The 24021-nt window shown below is 44.1% G+C and overlaps 1 protein-coding gene across 2 annotated transcripts in view; it reads left to right on the plus strand.

Annotated features, from left to right (window-relative positions):
• CCNI (cyclin I) overlaps window positions 1-21598 on the plus strand; it is a 47700-nt gene extending 26102 nt beyond the window's left edge. The window contains exons 3-8 of one of the 2 annotated variants that reach the window (XM_039318710.1): window positions 5670-5804; window positions 12851-12925; window positions 15697-15837; window positions 18562-18792; window positions 19751-20231; window positions 20300-21598. In XM_039318710.1, the coding sequence (XP_039174644.1) occupies window positions 5670-5804; window positions 12851-12925; window positions 15697-15837; window positions 18562-18792; window positions 19751-20206 (1038 nt within the window). In that variant the 3' untranslated portion in view covers window positions 20207-20231; window positions 20300-21598. Of the gene's footprint in view, window positions 1-5669; window positions 5805-12850; window positions 12926-15696; window positions 15838-18561; window positions 18793-19750 lie in introns of both variants that reach the window. The other variant, XM_039318709.1, reaches the window with a different exon arrangement.
• The last annotated feature ends 2423 nt before the right edge of the window (window positions 21599-24021 follow it).

Here is a 24021-nt window from a genome sequence, read left to right on the forward strand (position 1 = left end):
GCAACATCACGTCATGAGTTTGACATGCCTGCTGTAGACTTTGCAGGTGGCTGATCCCTCTTTAGAAAGATTATAGAGTTGGGACGCGCTTTGCCAAGGAACAATCCAATCGCTTAGGAGTGCCAAGGTCCTGCTTGCCTCTCCTTGGCAGAAACAATTTCATAGTTCTATGATTGCAGTTGGCCAGGTGCCAGGTTTGGGATGCGGGCACAACTTGTGGGTGCGAGTATTTTGTCTTGAAAGCCAAGACTGTTTGAAAACCATGGCAACGGCTTTGCCCACGGCAGCTACTTCATGTGATTCATCCAAGGCTTTTCTGAATGTTTTTGCTTGGTAGAAAAGAAGCAGGACTGAGTTTGCCCACTGAGGGTTTGGTCCTGAGTTTGCAAAAGACAGATTCTCCCTTCTCCACCCAGGGTCACCTTATAAAGGAGATAAGCAGCATAAAAATTCAATAAAATAAAATCAATACATTGCATCGACGTGGTGAGAACATGAGCTTTGACCTTGCTCAGTGTTTTGACTAACTGAAATACAGGTAGTCCTCGACTTAACGACCATAATTGACCCAACATTTGTGTTGCTAAATGAGATCACGTGACCTTTTGGGGGGCCCATCAAAATTTCAAATCCAGGTCACAAGTACCCTTTGGGGGGGGGGGAGATCTGTCATAACTGAACATTCACTAAGCGACTGGTTGTAAATCAAGACTACTTACATCCTGCATGGAAAAAGTACAGCTGCAAAAAGGATGGGCCCTGTGTTTGAGTTGATATGGACCCCACCTCCCATCATCCCCAGCCTGCTTGGTTGGGGGAATTGTGGTGCCAACAGCCACTTCAGTTGCCTTCTCCGATCTGGCGCTGCGTTCTGTTCCAATCTTCCATCTATGCTGCTCTTTTTTTTTTTTTTTTTCCAGCTGTCCACCCTGTGTGTGTAATTCGCAACCCATTGTGAGGCTGTTAGACTTTGCATTCACTTTGCTAGAAAATCCTTCCTGTTTGGCTCTAAGCTTTATTGCATAATCCGAATGACAGATTGGACTCGGGAGGGGTCCACACATATGGCAAGTACCGTCCGAAATAGGTTCCTTCTGCTAGTTGGAATATTTCTCTTCTAGAGTAGGGGTGTCCAATCTTGGCGACTTTAAGACTTGTGAACTTCATTTCCTAGGCTGGGGGGGATTCTGGGAGTTGAACTCTACAAGTCTTATAAGTTGCCAGGATTGGACTCATCTGCTCTGCTAGCTGGGGAGTTCTGGGAGTTGAAGTCCATAAGACTTAAAGTTGCCAAGATTGGACACACACACACACACTCACTCACTCACTCACTCACTCACACACTCTGCTCTAGAGCTTCATCTTTACCCATGTCCCTATATTAATAAGGGAAGCTTTTATCCTTTGGATGATACTTTGTCTTGCTTTTCTAAACCTTTTCATAGAGTCTCTGACCAGACAAGACATAAGCTGCAGCATGTGTCCAAATAAACACCCGCATTACAAATGTTGATATAGAAGAGTCTGCTTACATCCACGCTACCTGCTTCTTGAAGACCCAGTCCAAAATAAATTCCTGGCACAGGGTGCCCCCATCGCAGCTACCCTCTGCAAATTCCAGGCAATTCAGCATTTGCAGCGGTGCGCTGAGGTCGGTACACCCTGTACTAAGCGCTTAATTTGGATCAAGTCATAAGCTGGGTATTGTCAGGCAGTGCTTTGGAAGGGTTGCTTACTCCAGTACTAACTCTTCTGCTATTATTAGACACTTATTTGCTTCAGTTTTATGCTAGGTTTCTGGGCAGGGTGCCCTGTATAAATCATACTGTGGTGCTAGATATTTGATCTCAGAATCCACTAGTCTCGATAGCTACCGTGTTTCCTCGGAAATAAGACCCAACCGAAAAATAAGCCCCAGTTAAGATCATCAACCAGACGGGTGCATTTAGTACCGTATTTCCCTGAAAATAAGACCTAACCAGAAAATAAGCCCTGATGCTTCTTTTGGAGCAACAATTAATATAAGATCTGGTCTTATTTTCAGGGAAATATGGTAGTACAGGTTGTCCTCTACTTACAACAGTTTGATTAGTGATCGTTCAAAGTTACAACAGAACTGGGAAAAAGTGACTTATGACAGCTTTTTACCCTTAATGACCGTTGCAGCATCCCTGTGGTTATGTGATCAACATTTGGATGCTTAGCAAGTGAGTTGTATTTATGATAATTACAGTGTCCCAGGGTCACGTGATTTTTTTTTTTTTGCAACCTTTTAACAAGCAAAATCAAAGGGGAAGTCAGATTCACTGAACAACTGTGCTGCTAATTTAACAATTGCTGTGATTCACTTAACAACTGTTGCAAGAAAGATTGTAAAATGAGGCAAAACTCACTTAACAGTGAGTTTGTTGCTTAGCAGTGGAAATTTTGTACTCAATCGTGGTTGTAAGTCGACTACCTGTATATATACGTACATACATACATATACATACACACACACACACACATACACATATATATATAGGTCTTTGGTTATTCGGGTTTTCTCCCGCATAAAATTGGAAATGTGACAACTTAACCTCCCTGGCGCAACATCCAGCGATTAGCGCCTTTTTAAAAGGGGCGGCCAACACTAAACCTCCTGTTATACACAGGTACCCGTCTTGGAACTTGCCTAAAGTTCTTCAAGCCTTGACATCAGCACCCTTTGAGCCTCTTGACTCATGTTCTCTTCATCATTTATCGCTGAAGGTAGCCTTTCTTGTGGCCATTACTTCAGCAAGGAGAATTTCAGAACTAGCGGCACTGTCAGTGAGGAAGGATCTTTGTACCTTCTTCAAGGATAAGGTCGTTCTTAGACCAGATCCAGCTTTCATTCCGAAGGTAAACAGCATCTTCCACAGATCTCAGGAACTGATTCTTCCTGATTTCTGCCCAAAACCCAGACATAGGCTAGAGCACAGATGGCACAAGCTGGACGTACGTAGAGCGCTGTGTTTCTACGTGAAACGCACTTCTTCCTTCCGTAAGACGGAAGCATTATTTGTTTCCTTTCAACCATCAACTATGGGAAAGAAGGTGTCATCTTCTACCATAGGAAGGTGGATCAGAGCCTGTATAGCCCAAGCCTACGTCTCGCAGGCACTTCCAGTGCCCACACACGTGACTGCCCATTCAACACGAAGCGCAGCTACATCTGCTGCGTGGTTGACACAAGCGTCGGTGGAAGAGATTTGCAAGGCCGCAACTTGGTCTTCGCCTTCTGTTTTCATTCGGCATTACCGTTTAGACTCCTTTGCCGCAGCAGATGCTGCCTTTGGTAGAAGAGTGCTACAGCAAGTCGTATCTGCTCAGGATTCAGTGGCCTAGACGCTCCCTCCCAGGGGGACATGAGGGCTTTGGTATGTCCCATCCATTGGACTCTACAGCCATCCTGCTGGAGAAGGGGCGTTGTCTTACCTGAACGCCTTTTCTCAGCAGGATGATGTAGAGTCCAAGCCCACCCAGGTATTAGGTCTAGGCAGGTATAGGACAAGGAGCTACCATATCAATTACAACAAACTTTCTCGCCTCAGTCAAAACTGGGGTCACGCCCAAAGGAAGGGTGTGGCCAAAGTTTTTTACCCAGTCTGCCGGGCAGGAAGGCTGTCATAGAACCCATCCATCCATTGGACTCTACATCATCCTGCTGAGAAAAGGCGTTCAGGTAAGACAACGCCCCTTTACAGACACCCACACATATATACATAGATACAAGGTCATGTAACATACACGGTGTTCTTCTCTGCCCACATATGAAGGTGAATGAATTATGTACCAATAGTGAACAATAAGAGAAGATTCTTTAAGAGTCCCTTGGACTGCAAGGAGATGCAGTCAGTCAATCCTAAAGGAAAGCAACCCTGGTTGTTCTTTGAAAGGGCAGATTCTGAAGCTGAAGCTCAAATGTTTTAGCCACCTAATGAGAAGAGAGGCCTCCTTGGAAAAAAGCCTGATGTTGGGAAAGATGGAAGGCCAAAGGAGAAAGGGACGGCGGAGGAGGAGATGGTTAGATAGGGTCATTGACTCAGTGAACATGAATTTGGGCAAACTCCAGAAGACAGTGGAGGACAGGAGGGGCCTGGTGTGCTATAGTCCTTGGGTTTGTGAAGAGTCAAACATGACTTAGTGACTGAACAATAGCCATGGAAGGGGGATATGGGGACTGCCATGTCAGAACCCCCAATGTTTGTCTGGCACATGTTTGTCTGGCCAGCTGAGGACCCCATCTGTGGCTTCCTACTCTCTTTGCAAATGGTGCGTGGCGCATGTGGGGTCTTCACCCAGCCCCTGCTGCAGTGATGCTGAACACTCAAGTCACAGATGGTTAAGGAAAGCTTTGACATCTCTTCAGCCAACAGCCAACCATCCCAGAGGGAAATTCTTCTCTGCCCTACCGGGCAGCTGAATGTAAATATTTGAGATTGACAGGCCTCCCACATGGAACAGCAGCAGCCAGACTGTTCAGCCTTGAAATTCTGTTCCACCACCATCATCTTTTTAATAGGAAAAAACTGAAGGTGTACATCCGCCATTTTAAGACAGGAATTTTCCATCCAATCTTCTGTTAAAAACCTCCAGTGTTGGAGCATCCACAACTTCTGGAGGCAAGCCGTTCCACTGGTTGATTGTTCTCACTGACAGGAAATTTCTCCTTGGTTCTAGGTTGCGTCTCTCCTTCATTAGTTCCCATCCATTGTTTCTTGTTCTGCCTCAGGCGCTTTGGAAAATAAGTTGATTCTTTCTTCTTTATGACAGCTCCTTAGATATTGGAACACTGCTATCGTGGGCCCCTTTATGACCTGTGGACTTCAATTCCCAGAATTCCTGAGCCAGCATGGCCCTGTCCTTAAGAGCATTTTGGAACCTAAAAAAGCTTCAGAAACATTTTGCGTGAAGGGTTATATTGATGATGAGATTGGTCCCTTGTATAAAGAAGCTAGACATTTTACTAACAAATGCCCATTTTACTAACAAATGCTTCTTGGAAGCCCTGAAAAGACCCCAGGTCCCCATTTGTCATTGTGTTTAGCTTATGCCAGGGGTCTTCAAACTTGGCCACTTTAAGACTTGTGGACTTCAACTCCCAGAATTCCTCAGCCAGCCCTGGCCGGCTGAGGAATTCTGGGAGTTGAAGTCCAAAAGTCTTAAAAGTGGCCAAGTTTGAAGACCCCTAGCTTAGGCCTTTCTTTGCCAAATTTACTCTTTATGATTTTTTTTAGAAGTGCCATTTTTTGGTGATGTAATTTTGTGTGTTTGGACATCCTGCAAGTCAAGGGCTGCTGCAGCACAATCTGTGGAGTTTCTGTAAGCAGCTACACCACCCCACCTGAAACATCCTTCCATAGGTTGTGCAAAGTCTTGACAGTTTTACCTCAGGGTTTCTGGGAAGCTTCACTGGCACTCCTCAAAAATGCCTTGTTACATCTTGAGTTGCTGGTATAGTTGGACTGGCTTTGCAGTTAGCTAAAGTAACATGGTTGGAAGATGGCTACTGATAGATAAAGAGGGATGAAAAATAGATGAATGATTAAATAAGTGGTTGTGAAAAATGTGTGTGTGTGTGTGTGAGAGAGAGAGAGAAAGAGAGAGAGATTGTTTTTAATCTTATTTTTCTTTTTACTCTACAGGATGCAGGCATTTCTCCAACCCAGCGGGACGAAGTGATTCGGTGGCTGGCCAAACTCAGATGCCAGTTCCACCTTTATCCGGAAACGCTTTCTCTGGCCGTCAGCCTGTTGGACAGGTTTTTAGCTGCTGTGAAGGTAACAATTTGACCTCTAAGATCTTTGCAAAGGGTTGATAGTTGGGTCTCTTCCTGGCTCCGTCCCAGCCTGCGCAAAACCTTTTGGAGACGAAATCTTCCATTTCCTGTTCACCTGGACTCTTGATGCTTGACTTACTCTGCTCAGAGACGAAGGGGTTTTGTGCTGTGCATCTCTATGAGCATACTCTGCTGAAGGCCATCACCTCCTCCATGTTCATGTAGTTCATTCATGGCTGGAGCTGAACAGTGCCCATTGCTCTGCCTTCTCTGTTTTCCCAGCTCTTTCAACGGCTTATTTCAGGGGTCTGCAAAAATGGCAACTTTATGACTTGTGGACTTCAACTCCCAGAATTCCTCAGTAGCATGGCTGATTGAGGAATTCCTCAGTAGCATGGCTGATTGAGGAATTCCTCAGCATGGCTGACTGAGGAATTCCTCAGTAGCATGGCTGACTGAGGAATTCTGGGAGTTGAAGTCCACTAGTCGTAAAGTTGCCACGTTTGGAGGCCTGTGACTTATTTGAAGAGGCACAGAGCATTACAAGTGTTCTTTGAAGTGGCACTGAAAAAAATTGACCTTCAGAGTACCTAACAACCAGATAACTGCAAAGAATATAAATGGAAGGATTTATATTCTTTGCAGTCATCTGGTTATTAGTACTCTTGAGTGTCGTCGTTAGCTCTAGAGAGCTCCAATATGAATCCTTCCTTTCCCTACCAGTCAGTTAGAACTGAAGAAGCTTCTTAGACGAGAAGTGAAACGTTTTCAAGGAAAAAAGCCACAAAAGTCCAGTTCCCTTTTGAAAAAGCACCTTATGACAACGGCGACCTGTATGATTGAGAATCTCCATAAACCCGGGGAACAGTACTTTTCTACTTTCAGTCCAAAGAGCCCGTTGCTTAGACTAAAACCAAGATCATTTTGGACCACTTCCGTTTCCATTTTAGGGAATGGATCTATTTTCTTGCCTGGAATTAATGTCGACTAACAAAAAGCACATTTCCCTCACTCTCTTATTTGAACACGGGAGGAAAGAAGGCAAAGTGTTCCCTGTTTACCAGGTTAAATTAAGCCTCCAGCAGAAATTAAAGATAGAATCTTATGTTGACTTTGCTGGGAGCAAAAACTTAATGAAACACAGCAGGACTTCTTTTTGGAGGAACGTGTAGAGCAGCCTTCCCCAATCTGGTGCCTTTCGTATCTATTGAAATTTTCTTCCCATAATTCCTACCGCATCTAACCAATCATTGGGAATTATGGGACAGAAATCCAGCCCATTGAAAGGCACCAGACTGGGAGAAACTGGAATGCAGATAGTCCTGTAATTGAGCCGGACTTAACAACAACAACAACAACAACAATAATAATAAAAGCTTGACTTCCTCTTCTTTGTGGCAGCCCCTGAGATATTGGAACACGACTATCATGTCCCCCCTCGTCCTTCTCTTCATTAAACTAGACATACCCAATTCCAGCAGCCGTTCCTTATACGTGTTATCCTCCAGTCCCCTAAGCATCTGTGTTGCTCTTCTCTGCACTCTTTCTAGAGTCTCAACATTTTTTTTTACATCGTGGTACCCAAAACTGACATTGTCATAAATAGTTGCAGTTGTTAAGTAGTCACCATGTGACCACACTGAATTTTATAAGCTTTTTTGTGATGGTCGTTAAACAAAAAATTATAATTAAATGAGGACTATCTGTATATAGGTAGTATACAGGTGTAGTCCTTGACTTGCAATCACAATTGAGCCCAAAATTCCTGTTGTTAAGTGAGACATTTGTTGAGTGAGTTTTTGTGCTCCATTTTATGACCTTTCTTGCCACGTTAAGTGAATCACTGCAGATGTTATCAACATCGCTGTTAAGTGAACCTGACTTCCCCATTGACTGCTTGTCAGAAGGTCACATGACCCCAGGACACTGCAACCGTCATAAATGTGAACCAGTTGCCAAGTATCTGAATTTTGATCATGTAATCATGAAGATGCTGCAAAGTGTGAAAAAAGGTTATAAGTCACTTTTTTCAGTGCCGTTGTAACTTTGAATGGTCACTAAATGAACTGTTGTAAGTCGAGGATTATCTATATCAGTGGTGGCGAACCTATGACACGCGTGTCAGAGGCGGCACTCAGAGCCCTCTCTGTGGGCACACGTGCCGTCGTCCCAGCCGCACCTCCCCCTGCGTCCCCCTCCTCACCAGCAGCCCCCCAGAGGAGAGTCGCCCCAAAGAGCGGCCCACGTGGAGCAGCGCAGCCAAGGACATGGCAGCCAGGCAGCGGGGACAAGACTCCGCCCTCATGCATGGCCGCCATGGCACTGCTGGGCTTCCTGGGCGATCTGCAGCGGGCCATGGAAGCGGTGAGTGGTCCTGCGGGTGGGTGGGGTGGTGGGGTGGGGGCAGAGCAGGCAGGATAAGGGCGGAGCAGGGGCAGGTGGGGGAGCAGGGCGGGGCTAGATTTTGGGCATTCAGTTCGCCATCACTGATCTATATCTTCTAGTAGGCATAATGCCATATATTCCCATTGCCATATTTTTCTCAGCAGAGGGTGAAAGTCCTTATACTGTGATTTGTTTGCCTCTATCATTTTTGTCCTAAATTACGTTGGACTAGATCAGTGGTTCTCAACCTTTTTAATGCCGCGACCCCCAACCGGTCGTAAGTCGAGGACTACTCAACTGGTTGTAAGTCGAGGACTACTCAACTGGTGCAGCACCGTTTGCAGAATGGGACTTTTGGCGGGCTCAGCAGGGCAGAGACAGCCTGGACAATTCCTATTGGCTTTTGAAAGCCAATAGAATTAGACTCTATTCAAGAGAGTCTATTGTACTGGCTTTCAAAAGCCAATAGAATAAAAGGGAGTAGCACAGCTAAGGAAAAGGGGAAAAAAATGGCGGACTGCGTTGTTTGGCGACCCCCGTGAAATGGTCGTTCGACCCCAAATGGGGTCCCGACCCACAGGTTGAGAACCACTGGACTAGATGATCTCCAAGGTCCCTTTCAACTATTATTATTTTATATTATATATTATTATTAATAATAATAATAATAATATAATTTATTTATTATTTGTTACTGAAAGGAATATCCCTTCCTGCCTCTATTTCTACTAATAACAACAGATAAATTTATAAACCTCTTTGGACCGTTACACCCCAGAGAACTGGACACCAGTATTACCCAGCACAGGAAACGTAATTTAGAAAGCTCTACAAAAAGAAGAGCTTAATAGAAAATGTAAACCCCGAAATCTTGCTCTTTTTTTAGCAGTCCTAATGTTCTCCTAAAGCTCTTTCCTTAAGCCTTGGGCAGCTTAGAGCTTTACCATCTGACACAAATTAAGTCTCGGCACAGTTTCCAGCTCGGAATGGAGCTTTGCTTAGTTAAAATCTTCCCTTGTTTTTCTTCTTCCTCTTCCAAATAATTCTTCAATCCCTTTCTTCCATCATCTCTGGGCAGAGAGAAGGAAACAGCATAGCTGTTTATGGTTCAGAGGGCACAGCTCTCATTTCTGTGGGTAGAACTCAGTGTGTTGCCTTTGAGTGAGTTTTTGACTCCTGGCAACAACCCGGACAAGTCCCTGTTGTTTTCATGGCACGATTTTTCAGAAGTGGTTTCCTGTTGCCTGCTTCCTAGAGCAGTGGTTCTCAACCTTTTTAATGCCGCGACCCCCAACCGGTCATAAGTCGAGGACTACTCAACCAGTCGTAAATCGAGGACTACTCAACTGGTGCAGCACGGTTTGCAGAATGGGACTTTGGGCGGGCTCAGCAGGGCAGAGACAGCCTGGACAATTCCTATTGGCTTTTGGAAGTCAATAGAATTAGACTCTATTCAAGAAAGTCTATTCTATTGGCTTTCAAAAGCCAATAGAATAAAAGGGAGTAGCACAGCTAAGGAAAAGGGGGAAAAAAATGGCGGACTGCGTTGTTTGGCGACCCCCGTGAAGTGGTCGTTCGACCCCAAATGGGGTCCCAACCCGCAGGTTGAGAATCACTGTCCTAGAGTGTGTGTGATTGGCTCAAGGTCCCTTGGCTGACTTGTCACCTGAGGCGGAATTAGAACTCAGCGTCTCCTTGTTTCTAGTCTGATCCTTAACCAACCCACTAAACTTCTTAAGTTTTTTGTTCCTGCAGAGTTTTCTGTTTCTGCTCATAAAATTAGTTGCAATTCACACTTGTTGAAAGATCTGAGAATAATGAAGGAAAAGATCTCAGCCTTAAGATAGTAGAAGCAAGTATTTCTTAAATTAGATCCTACAGGTGTCCTTCAGCAAGTAGGACTCGTGTCTCACTTGGAATTGTCTTCTGAGAAACATTTCTACACCGTCAAGTGAGGGTGGGCGAGAAGTCCCACTTTAATATATAAATAAAAATGAACAAACAGTGCCTTGAGGAGCAGCTGAAACATCCAAGTTCCATAATAGTGGTATCCCTGTTATCATCAGTTTATTTCTGGGCTCTCCAGAAAAACCATGTTTGTTTGTTTTGTGTGTGTGTGTGTACGCGTGCGCGCACACACACACACAAATGTATAAAATTAATTTTCTATAATCACAAGTGCTTAGTATTTTATCAGCAACATATTGTCTGGGTTCTAACATTCAACTTACTAATACATCTTAAATTCCTTTCTCTTTACCTTGTTTTTCTAGCCATTGATAAAAAGGATTGCATGTTCTAAAATAGACTGAATCTTCTTTTTCTTTCATTTTCAAGGTCAATCTGTCCATTTCTGCACAATCAATTTTTTTTTAATTAACTCTCCCTCCGTTGGTAAATCTTCATTTTTCCAATGTTGAGCGAATACAATTATCACTGGGGTTAATCATAAAAACCATATTTTAATGGTTCCTTCCCCACACGAATAGGATGTAGGAGCCGATATAGGTGGTCCTCAAATTTGTTAACGACCGTTCCAAGTTACAACAGCACTGAGTGCTTACAACTGCTTTTCACACATTATAGCATTTCCCTGGTCACAATCAAAACTTGCGTGTATTTATGATGGTTTGCAGTATCCCGGGGTCACGCAATTCCCTTTTGCGACCTTGCAGAGTCAATGGGGAAACTAAGAGTCACTCAACAAGTGTGTTACTAATGTAATAGCCGCAGTGATTTACTCAACAACTGTGGCAAGAAAGTTTGAAAAATGGAGCAGAATTCACTTAAAAACCGTTTTGCTTAGCAGTGGAAATTTTGGGCTCGGTTGTGGTCATACGACGAGGACTTTACCTGTATTTATTTTTATGTATTTTATTAAACAAATCTATATAACCGCCCAACTCGCAGATAGCTGACTTTGGGCAGCTTACAGCATTAAAAAAAAAATTAAAAAGAGCCATTGCATAATAAAACCATTAAAAAAAAACCTTACCACAGCCGTCCATGGCAGCAACAACACAATCAGATTAGTCACTTTGATCAGTTCCATTTATGGTCCTCTGACCTGTTGACAAAACCGTGTTTTTAGGCCTTTTGGGAAAGCAGCAGGGTGGGGGCCAATCATACCTCACAGAAAACGATGTTCCATAAAGAAGGGGCCATCACCGAGACGACCCCCTTTCCAGGTCCTACTGGATGATAATCCACAATCGATGGAACCTATAATACAGTCAAGGGCAGGGATCTTCAAAGTTGGCCCTTTTATGACTTGTGGATTTCAACTCCCAGAATTCCTCAGCCAGGCATGCGTGCCTGGCTGAGGAATTCTGGGAGTTGAAGTCCACAAGTCATAAAAGGGCCAACTTTGAAGACCCCTACTTTAAACTGAGTAATTCTTATTTCATGTCAATGAATCAACAGTTTTCAGCTTTTTTCCCCCCTGAACCAGCAAATCTTTCATCTGGCTAAGGTTTTTATTGCCACCAATTCTGTCACTCTAAAGCGGGGGTCTTCGAAGTTGGCCCTTTTATGACTTGTGGACTTCAACTCCCAGAATTCCTCACACGTGTGTCTGGCTGAGGAATTCTGGGAGTTGAAGTCCACAAGTCCTAAAAGGGCCAACTTCGAAGACCCTCGCTCAAGGGAGATGTCAGCTAGGAACATTTTGAGGTACTAACAACCCCAGAACCTCTCATGGATTACTTCTAGGACAAAGGACTGGAATTTGGCCCCAAATTGGGAAAATTGCAGGCAGTCCTCGACCTACAACAGTTTGCTTAGCAGCCGTTCAGCGTTACAACGGCACTGAAAAAAGTGACTTACGACTATTTTTCACACTTAACAACTCTTGTAGCATCCCCATGGTCACGTGATTTACATTCGGATGCTTGGACAACTGACTCACGATTTACGATGGGTTGCAGCGTCCTGGGGTCATCTGATCCCCTTTTGCGACCTCCGGACAAGCAAAGGTGGAAACCAGATTCCACTTCGTAACCGTGTTACCAATTCAACCACTGCTGCTATTCCCTTAACCAACGTGGCAAGAAAAGTCATAAAATGGGGGCCAAACTCGCTTCACCAATGTCTCCCTGAGCAGCGTAAATTTGGGGCTCCGTTGTGGTTGTACGTTGAGGACTCGCCTGTATTCAGTGGCCCATTTGGGTTACGTCATTCCCCCCCCCCTACGCCCCCACCCCTTCCTCTTAGAGTTTGCAATATCCTGCTCCAAGACTGACTCTCCGGCAAGGCGGAGATGATAATGCAAAACGCCAGCCAAGTCTCCGATTGCATTTACGCCGTTTGGCACCCGCTGCACTTCACTTAACCTCCTTCATTGATTTTTTTTTTTTTTTTGCTCTCTATGGATCTCCCCTGCTAGCAGTGAGCCCCTCCCTCTCTCCTTTCTAAAGACCTGGAGACTCGCCAGGTGCCAATTATGCTAAAAAGGCTTGGTGGGTTCCAGGTTTGCTTCTCATAATGGAATATTGATTGTCGTCCCTCCTGTTTACTATGGCTTTCTGAAAGCAGCTGCAGAAAAGGCAAAGAGCAGTGAACTCACGGACTGAGATAACCTGTGCTTGGCATCCAAGTTTCTTGGGAAAGGGTTGGAGGGGGCCTTGTTTGAGATTGTCCTGCTTTCTCCTTTCTCCCTCGTAGGCGCGCCCAAAGTACCTGAACTGTATTGCCATCAGCTGCTTCTTCCTTGCCACCAAGACCATTGAGGAAGATGAGGTAAGTCTTCTCAACACTTGCCGAGGTTGGGGTGAGCGGGAATTTGCTTGGCTTTGGACATCTGCTTTGATGCTGGCTCACGGAGCGAATCAAGGAAGCATCTCCACTTCTTCTGCCTCTGGGGGTCCTTGGTGGTCTCTGACCCTGGTTATTTTCGTGAAGACTTTTCATCACCCAACTAGGTAACTTCATCAGTGCTAGAAGGCTGTGCGGTTTGCTCTCTGTGTATATGCAGTGGCTTTCCCTGTTAGTGTTGGTACCAACAGTGTTACATACTCGTACATAAACAGAGAGCAAACCCCACTGCTTCTAGCACAGATGATGTTACCTAGTTTATTTATTTATTTATTTATAAGACTTATATACCGCTTTAAGTGCAAGCACTCTCTAAGCGGTGTACACCAGTAAGCAATGTATATATATATTTACATTGCCCCCAACAATCTGGGTCCTCATTTTACCTACCCCGGAAGGATGGAAGGCTGAGTCAACCTTGAGCTGGTGAGATTTGAACCGCTGACCTGCTGAACACAGTCAGCTAAAGTGGCCTGCAGTACTGCACTCTAACTGCTGCGCCACCTCGGCTCTAGTTAGGTAATGAAACGTCTAGATAACATCATGGTGCTAGAAGGGAATGGAGATAGCTCTTATTTTTATTTGAACCCACTCCCTCATAGCACTGATGATGTTACCTAGTTAGGTAATGAAACATCTAAATAACATCATAGGTGCTAGAAGGGAATGGAGATAGCTCTTATTTTTATTTGAACCCACTCCCTTAGAGCACTGATGATGTTACCTAGTTTGGTAATGAAATGTCTGCAAGAAAACAGCCAAGCCCAAACAGCACCAAGGACCCACAGTTCAACCCTAAGCTACATTCTTCTCTTCTACCTCTCTTGAGATGGTTGAGGGACCACCTAGGTCCAAGGCCTCATGAGGCCACCCAGAGTTGAACTGTTGTGGCAGGAATGACTTAGGGCAAAATCTGGAGAAGTTTTTGTTGTGGTTTCCAATTACTCTTTCCAAAATGTGCAATCAAGCGAAGGCTGCTGTTCCTAGGCCACCCACAGTGCTTCAGGGATCAGGCTGGGTGTGTGTGTGTGTTTGAGGTTCCGTAGGCTTCAGAAGAAGAGCTGAACACACACACACACACAACTTAAAGTTCTCCCCATCAGAGTGGAGATGGTGCAGAGAAGGTTTGAAGCAACTTCAGATTGCTGGCGCAGCTACCCAAATACAGGGATATGTCTCCTATTCCTGCTAATAGTAATACTTGCTTACTAAAACATTTTGACTTCGCTCTTTATTACATGCTCCTTAACTGCATTTATTAAAGATCAGGGCATGACGCACAGTTTGCTACTGTAGGAGTCATCATATTTCTTTTTTTAATTAGATTATTTCAGCTTTGCCTGTCAGCTGAAAAAGGCTTTGGAGCTGCTTCTAAAGACTGAGGGAATTTACAGTGGCAGGCAAATACCTTGTCATCTGTAAGGTATATTTGCTGCCAGATATTGTTGCTGATATTCTTTAATTAAAACAGTTTTTGCCCAGCTGTTCACCCGAAATAATGTCCTCAGAGCAACCTATAGAGATATTTGGATCAAGGGGGATTACTAATCATTTGGTAAAACAGTTTTCTGCAAATTATAACTGGTGGATGATTTAGCCTAATGAGTAATCAGGTCTGCAGCAGGTGGCAACTCCTAGCTGATTTTAGTTGATTTCTGAAAGCCAAAGCTGAATTTTAAGTATTCGGACAGGAGAGTGTTAAGAAATCCCAGAACTGTACATAGATTGGAAAGTCAGAAAAACATAGTGGAATAAGGCAGATCACTTCATTACTTTTAAAAAGTAAAACAGATCCGTACTAAAATTGAATAAACAGAGGTGTCTTCGTGGGTCATCTAAATGTAATAATTTTATTAGAGATTACAAAAGATAAAAGATTAATAAATCCAAGATAAGTAGAAGGCTGTTCAAGTTACTCTTCAGATTTATTATTTCTCTGCTCTCTTTTAATCATTAAGACCTCATTTGTAAATGCATTTTGGCATCTTTTGTCCTCATCACTCTTATACTCTGGCATTTTAAAATCCATATTTAGATCGACAACCTCTGCTTCCACATCATTTTTGTAATCTGGCATTTTTAATACATTCAAATCCATATTCAAATCAGCCTCGGTTTATTTTATCCTGTAAAAATCTGTTGTTCTTCTATATCTTCTGTTATAGTATCAGACAATCTACTAAGTCATTTTTGAGTACATTGTTCCCAATCAGCCTTTATTTTTTTTTCTGAAGTCAAATAATTTTGTGCCATTGTTTTAATGGATCTCTTCTCCTTTAATTATAATCCTGAGTTTTCTAGTCAAAGTCCCCTCTTAACCATCTCTTTGTTTTCCAATTAGCACATTTTTCCCATCGGAGGATTTTTTTTTTACAGTTAATTTCAAAAGTTCATCTAACCCCCTTAACTTTCCAAAATCAAAATTCTAGTACCCTTTTTTGCTGTTCCCCCTCCCCCCCCCAAATTAATGTTTTTAGTCTTTAAGCTTACATAAAACTTCTTTCATCTAAGGTGGAAGGAGATTTCTCCTGGCATAATGAAATGGGACAGATGTACTACCTCTTCTAAAAGTTGGTTGGGTATTGTAGCTGACTAGTATTGAGAGGGTATCAAGATTGGGAACTCTCTTTTTTTTTTCCTCAATGATTTCTGGGATGTTTCTCATCGCTGTTTTCTTTTCGGCTTCAATCCTGCAGAAAATTCCAGTGCTGAAGATCTTAGCCAGGGATAGTTTTTGTGGCTGTTCTCCGGCAGAGATTCGCAGAATGGAGAAGATTATACTGGATAAATTGAACTGGGATCTTCACACAGCCACTCCATTGGATTTCCTTCACATTGTAAATATTTGGGACAAAAACCTTTTACTGTTAATGCTTTTCTCAGCTGGAGGATGTAGGAAAGATGGCTGGTCTTAGTAATGCCAAGGGTTAAGACGAGGCGGATGGAGAACACCCAGCTTCATACCCAATTTTAGTGTACGGATTCAAATCCATTTTCATTTAACTCATACTTTTGAAGCACAGCCCATTACACCAAGTTTGCATTGGTAGAGCAGGAACATACTTCAAAAATTTCTTTCTTTCTTTCTTTCTTTCTTTCTTTCTTTCTTTCTTTCTTTCTTTCTTTCTTTCTTTCTTTCTTTCTTTCTTTCTTTCTCTCCTTCCTTCCTTCCTTCCTTCCTTCCTTCCTTCTTCTTCCTTCCCTCCCATCCAACTTCTTTCTTTCTTTCTTTCTTTCTTTCTTTCTTTCTTTCTTTCTTTCTTTCTTTCTTTCTTTCTTTCTTTCTTTCTTTCTTTCTTTCTCTATCTCTCTCTCTCTCTCCCCCTCCCTCCCTTTCTCCCTCCCTCCCTCCCTTCTTTCTTTTCTTTTCTTTTCTTTCCCCTACCAACCACCTATCTTGTAAGAAAATGACTCTGGGCAGCTGAATATAAATTCAGATGAATTTCTCAATGTATATATAAACTTCAGAAGAACAGAAATGGCAGGTGATCCTTGAGTTAACGACCAAAATGGAGCCAATCCTTTGCAGTCATAACTTGTGACGGTCACAAAACAGGTTGGTGAATCGCCACAGTTGTTAAGCAAGCCAACCAGTGGTTTGCGGTGGGTGTTTTTTTTTCAAAAACTGGAAAAAAAAATACCCTTTTTTTTTTTTGGCGAAACCATTGTAAAATGCAGTCATATGACTGCAGGGGTCTGCAAATGGCATAAATGCAGCCGAGTTTCCCAGCACATAGAATGCAGTTATATGACTGGGGCAAGGAAGAACAACTATGAGAATTCTGAATCTGAATCATAAGTAACCACATACACCCCCACACACACACACACCCGTGACTAAGTGACAGGTTATAAATTGAGGACCACCTATGGGGCACATTTTGCCAACAAATCTAAAACAATTTCCAATTTCTTTTAATCCGAGTCGAGTCCAACTGCAAAAGTTGCATTGACAACACTGAGAAGTGTGTGTTTCTGTCCCCCAAATGACACTTGCCAGATTTCTTCCCCTAAACTGGTTTCAGGGTACCAGAAGACAAGGTAATCCTTGTGAGTCACATTCTTAAGGCTGCTCTCTCTCTCAATTGTATTTGTATTTAATTGTGGGCCATGACTGGCAAAATACGTTTTAAAACCCTGAGAAACAACAGCCAAATTCAGTAAAGACAACACAACATATATAGAAAGCTAGTTTGGTCTGGTGGATAAGGCTAGAAACCAGGAGATGGTGAGTTCTAGTCCCACCTTTTAGGCATTAAAGTCATCTGGGTGACTTTGGGCCAATCACCAGGAGACGGTGAGTTCTAGGCCTGCCTTAGCCGTGAAAGCCAGCTGGGTGACTCTGGGCCAGTCAACCAAGAGACTGTGAGTTCTAGTCTCACAGCATGAAAGCTGTCTGGGTGCCTGGGCCAGTCACCAGGAGACAATTAGGCCAGTCCCTTTCTCTCAGCCCCAGCCTGCCTCACAGGACTGTTGTGGGGGAAAAATGGGAAGAAGAAGCAGTAATTAAAATGCATTGCTGCCTTGAGTCGTATATAAAAAAATTAATAAAGGCAGGATATAAATTAAATGAAGAAATAACCTGTCACAGAAAACCTGGCCAATGAAGAGGAAAACAAAACAGGACAAAGGGAAGAATGGAATAAAAAGCAGTCAAAAAGGAGAATGTAAAACAGAAGTGGAAGAATCAGCTAGAGCAGGGGTAGGCAACCTTGGCTCTTTTATAACTCGTGGACTTCAACTCCCAGAATTCCTGAGCCAGTTTGGCTCAGCTTGGAAACTCCCTTTTCCCTCAGCATGGCTGGCTGAGGAATTCTGGGAGTTGACGTCCACGAGTCATAAAAGAGCCAAGGTTGCCTACCTCTGGCTTGGCCTAGGCCCGTGGTGGCAAACCTATGGCACGGGTGCCAGAGGCGGCACTCAGAGCCCTCTCTGTGGGCACGCACGGCGTCACCCCAGTCCTAGGCCTTCAGCTGGATTTTATAAAACCTTTTTGCTTTAGGCTTCTGCCGCGATGTGCAAAAAAAAAAAAAAAAGGTTCAGTCAGTCAATTTCAACCTCTCGGGGGAAAAAAGATCTTGCAAAGTTGGAATTGATTGATTGAACTTTTTAGTCCCATCCAGTCTGCCGTTACCACCTTAGCCACGCCCACCCAATTGGCTACACCCACCCAATGGGCCACATCCACCCAATGGGCCACACCCACCCTGCACTTGACGATGCATAAGTGGGTTTTCGGTTGCAGTTTGGGCACTCAGTCTCTAAAAGGTTCGCCATCACCGGCCTAGGCCGCTTTATGACTCGTGGACTTCAACTTCCATTATGTATTCAAGCTGGACAGTGATTAATATTTATACGTTAGTTATATGTAAGGGTGTAGGTCTATATGTATGTTGTATACAGTATGTTTTAAATGTGTGTTATGTATGTGTATACTTCGAGAGAAAGCAACTGAATTTCATTTTTAATGCGTGCCATTGTGCCCACAGGAAAAAATGACAATCAAAGGTTATCTAATCTAGATGCTAAGCTTCCCTCTTTGCTTTCTCATCCCACTCCAGTTCCATGCAGTCGCCTTGTCCACCAGGCCTCAACTGCTGACCAGCTTGCCCAAGGTGAATCCGTCCCAGCACGTTGCTTTGCTGACCAAGCACTTACTGCATTGCCTAGCCTGCTACCAACTCCTCCAGTTCAAGGGCTCCATGTTGGCCCTGGCCATCGTGAGCCTGGAAGTGGAGAAGCTGATTCCTGATTGGCTGGCTCTCATCATCGAATTGCTCCACAAGGCACAGGTAGGACGAGACCACTGATCCTTAGGTGAGGGGGGGGGGCTTTTATCTTGATGCTGTCTTGGAACTGCAGGAACCAAAGTCTGGCCCTGTGATGGAGACCCTGGCAATGAGCAAATGGACCTCTGTGCGTGGAGTTACATTGGGGTCCTTGGTGCTCTCTGGGCTTGCTTGTTTCCTTGCAGATGTTTCATTACCAAACTAGATAACATCATCAGTGCTAGAAGGGAGTGGTGTTTGTGGAGAGGAGGACTGTAGGGTCCTTGATGCTTCTCTGACATTGGGTGTTTTATTGCAGATGTTTCATTACCAAACTAGGTAATGTCATCAGTGCTGGAAGGGTGTGGGGATTGCTCTTGTTTTTATTTAAACCCCACTTCCAAAGTAGCTTCCAGAGGTCCTGTTCTCGCGGGTCTTCTGGAGCCTCAGAAAATCGTGGGTGAATGTTTGCATGATTTTTGGACGCACAATATCCAGAGGTCCGGAGTCTTGGCATGTCACCCAAAATGGCATGGTGTATCACCTGTCATGAGGTCACCATTGCTAGAATTCCTACAGAATAACAGAATTGGAAGGTACCTTGGAGATCTTCTAGTCCTGCTCAGGCAGGAAACCCTATACCGTTTCAGACAAATGGCTGTCCAGTCTCCTCTTAAAAACTTCCAGTGTTGGAGCATTCACCGCTTCTGGAGGCAGGTTGTTCCACTGGTTAATTGTTCTAACTGTCAGGAAGTTTCTCCTTAGTTCTAGGTTGCTTCTCTCCTTGATTAGTTTCCACCCGTTGCTTCTTGTCCTGCCTTTATGGGCTGCTTTGGAGAAGAGGTTGATTCCCTCTTCTTGTGCAGGGAGTTGGATTAGATGACCTCCAGGGCCCCTTCTGATGCTTCCAACCACAACTGAACAACTTAAAAAAGCCCTTTGTCTCTCTCTTTTCTTTCTCTCCCCCCCCCCCCCAATCCAGATGGATAGCTCCCAGCTGATCCACTGCCGGGAGCTGGTGTCCAAGCACCTTTCCACTCTGCAATCTCCACTCCTGCCCAACTCGGTTTACCTCTACAGTCCCCTCAAGCACAACCTGGTGACTTGCCCCACGGGGGCCTTCCGATTCCACGCCCCTGTGGGCCCAGTCCCCGATTGGCAGGACAACAGCAAGCCCGAAATGCCCGCCAAAGGATCCGCCTCGCTCCGCCGCCGCCACAGGCTCCCTCCCGGCAGGTGCAAGCCCGCGACGGCCAAGCGCAAGGTGGAAGAGATGGAAGTGGACGAGTTCTATGACGGGATCAAGCGGTTGTACAATGAAGAGAGTCCTCCAGACAGCGGGGAAGGCAAGGCCGCCCCCGGGTGTGGCATCGACGTCTCATGGCAAGGAGGCAGCGTTTCCCCCTGCCCGCCATTGCAGCCCGTTTCTGTCATGTAGCCCAATGTTCCTCAGGCTCAGCAACTTGAACCTGTGTGGACTTCAACTCCCAGGGTTCTCCAGCCAGCATGGCTGGCTGGGGAACTCTGGGAGTTGAAGTCCACACATCTTCAACTTGGCTAGGTTGAAAAACATTGCTGTAGTCCTGTGTCCCCATGCGCCTTTGGTGGAAAGCCCGTTCGTGCAGATGCAACATCAGACAACCATTGGCCTTTTGGGCCAGTGGAGAGAAGGCCGTATCTTAACTGGGTTAAGCAGAAGGGAGCTAGCTATCCTTTAAAAAAAGAAGAAAAAAAAAGAATCTTCCCCTCTTTTCCTAGTTTTCCTAATGATAGTTTATGCTCTGTTGAAAGTTCAACTCTTGATTTTAAGTCCTTTAAAAAAAAAAAAAGATCCCCAAAACCAACCCCCCCCCCCAAAAAAAATAATAGCAAAAATCGTTTCTGTAGTGTTGTTTGTTTCCACCGTTCTCGATCTACTGTTGTGTACTGTAATCTCATGTATTGTTTCGAAGAATTGACACGGAGTGTGCTGAACGCTTTTTCAGGTTCTCCAGCTGTGTTCTCTCCTCCTTCCAAATTTCCTTCCTTTCTAAAGAACTTCCTTTGCCCAATTTCTTTAAAAATCATTTCCAAATTGTATGACTCCCTCGATTTTTTATTTTTATTTTTGCACTTTTATTTTGGGTAAGTTTCCCTTTCACGAACAAAAGAGAAACCCCTTCTCTTTGTAGAGTTCTTTTGTTTTCTGTCATCCTGTCAGTCTTTTGACTGTGGTAGCTAAAACTAAAAACTTGCCTTTAAAATTAAGGTTTTTCTTTTAACAAAAAGGAATCTTTGTAACCTGCCCTAGGGTAGAAAGCAAAAATGGACACTCAAGAAGAGCGGCGTGTTTGGTTCGGAAGGTTTAAGCTGCACAATAATTAGGATTTTAATTTTATAGACAACCTCTGTGGCTGCTGTTAGACTGACCAAACCGAAACATCACACCTTTCTTGTGTTTTTATATACAGAAAAGCTTTGTGCATCAAATGCAAACATATAATGAAACAAAACAAAATGGTGGGCATTGAAAGCACCTGTGTCTTTTGGGCCATTATTGTAGCTTTGTGTATAAATGATCTTAGATTTTCCCCCTTCCTTATGTTTTCTCCCTGACCTTTATGTTTGTGTAAATTTACAACTTTAAAGACAGGGACAAACAAACAAACAAAAAAAGACTTTTAAAGATCTTCTGTTCTAATTCTAAATGCACTGCTTCTTGGAATAGCCTTCTTGAAAGGACCTCCTTGATTTTAAAGCTCTCTTCACGGTCTCTGTGGAAGATGCTGTGTTTGCCAGTCTCATGGAGAAAGGCTTCGGGTAGCAATAAAAACAAACACGTTGTCCTTCAGTTTCTTGAGTCTTGGATTTCTTTCAAAGTGGTGACTGAAAAAAAAAAAAGTCTGAATGGGATGAATGAGTAGTTCAGCCTTGTAGCAGTTTCTCTTCTGCTCCCTATGGCCAACTGTTAAAGCAGTGTTTCTCAACCTTGACAATTTTAAGGCATGTGGACTTCAATGCCCAGAATTCCACAGCCAGTATTGGTGGCTATGGAATTCTGGGAGTTGAAGTCCATTTGCCTTAAAATTGTCAAAGTTGAGAAACACTGTGTTAAAGCAATTCCATTGCTATTTAGAGGTCTCCACAAACTTTAAGGCTTCTGGACTTCAACTCCCAGGTTCCTCAGCCAGCCAGCTGACATCCACAAGTCTTAACAACTGCTAAGCTTGGATACTCCTGGCCTCAGAAGACAAACTCAGGATCCAAAAAGATCTTGGCCAACTTGAACAATGGGCCCTATCCAACAAAATGAGTTTCAACGTGGAGAAAAGCAGGAAAAACCAAAGGCACAAATACAGATTGGGCGAGAGCTGGCTTAAAAACAGTAATTGTGAGAGGGACCTTGGAATCCTAGCGTACGATCACTTGACTATCTATGAGCCAGCAGTGTGCAGCAGCAGCCAAAAATAATACAATCCTGGGTTGTATAAACAGGCATAGAATCAAGATCACGCGAAGTATTAGTACCACTTTACAAAGCCCTAGTAAGACTACACCTGGAATGCTGCCGCCAATTTTGGTCACCATATCACAAAAAAGATGTTGAGAGTTTGGAAAAAATTCAGAGAAAAGCAACTAATGATCAAAGGCCTGGAGGCTAAAACATACGAAGAACGGCTGCGGGATTTGGGTTTGGATAATCTAAAGCAGTGATGGCAAACCTTTTAGAGACTGAGTGCCCGAGCTGCAACCCAAAACCCACTTATGCATTGTCGAGTGCTGGGGGGGCATGGCCCATTGGGTGGGCGTGGCCCATTGGGTGGGCATGGCTGCTGTGGTAACGGCAGACTTGGTGGGACTAAAAAGTTCAATCAATTCCAACTTTGCAAGATCTTTTTTTTCCCCACGAGTTGAAATTGAGCCTTTTTTTTTTTTTTTTGCACACGGCAGCGGAGGCCTAAAGTGAAAAGGTTTTATAAAACCCAGCTGTGAAGGCCTAGGACTGGGGCGACGGCGCGCGTGCCCACAGAGAGGACTGAGTGCCGCCTCTGGCACCCGTGCCATAGATTCACCACTGGTCTAAAGAAAAGAAAAAACATGGGTGACCTGATAGCAGTATTCCAGTATCTGAGGGGCTGCCACAAGGCAAGAAGGAATCAGGTTGTTCACCAGAGCACCAGAGGGAAGGACGAGAAACAATGGTTGGAAACGGATCAAGGAGAGAAACAACCTGGAATTAAGGAGAAACTTCCTGACAATGAGGAACCAGTGGAACAGCTTGCCTCCAGAAATCATGAGCGCTCCATCACTGCAGATTGTTGAGAAAAAAACTAGACAATCACCGGTCAGAGATGGTGTAGGTTCTCCTGCTTGAGCAGGGGGCTGGATTAGAAGACCTCCAGGGTCCCTTCCAGCTCTATTCTATTTTCTTACCAAGATATTTGGTTAAAATACAATTTCTCCTCTTTGAAGACTTTGGAGAACTGGGTTCAAAGGCATTTAAATGGCAGTTCTTGGCTCCCTCCTGCAGCCTTTCTTCACCCTTAGCCTTGACTTCCTCGATATATTTGATTGATCGATTGATTTGCTTTCTAGTCTGCCTTCGTTTTGGACAACTCAAGATGCCCTGGATAATGCTCCCTCCGAATATTCCCAAGTAGTCGTCTTGACATGATCCAGAAAATTGGTCACAGATGTGTTGACAAGACTAGTGTCCAGAACTGGTGTCTTCTGACCATCTCCCAGCTGAGCAGGACTTCAGTTATGACTTGAGTCCTTAATCTTTCTGGACTGTAGTGTGTGAGCCCTGAAAAGGTGACACATCCAGCCTGATACAATTAATCCTTGACTTAACCATTTGTTTAGTGATCTTTCAGTTACGACAGCACTGAAAAAAGTGACTTAATGATCACTTTTCACTCTTAATGATCATTGCAGCATCACCGCAGTCACATAATCAAAATTCAGACACTTGGCAGCTAGCGTGTATTTTGTGACGGTTGCCGTGTCCTGGGGCCACGTGACCACCTTTTGCGACCCGATTAGCAGAATCAACGGGGAAGCCAGCTTCACTTAACAACCGTTTTACCAACTGAACCTCTGCAATGATCCCGTTAACCGCTGTGGCAAGCGAAGTTGTAAAATGGTGCAAAACTCATTTAGCAACAGAAATTTTGGGGTTCGAGTGTGGTCATAGGTTGAGGCCTCCCTGTACTATTTCAGTAAGAAGTTGAGGAGAACTTGGGAACAAAGCCTGAAATATTAAGTATCCCT

The sequence above is a fragment of the Crotalus tigris genome, unplaced genomic scaffold (genome assembly GCF_016545835.1).
Source record: "Crotalus tigris isolate CLP2741 ecotype Arizona unplaced genomic scaffold, ASM1654583v1 scf7180000021465.51407817327:1047546, whole genome shotgun sequence".
NCBI lineage: Eukaryota > Metazoa > Chordata > Lepidosauria > Squamata > Viperidae > Crotalus > Crotalus tigris.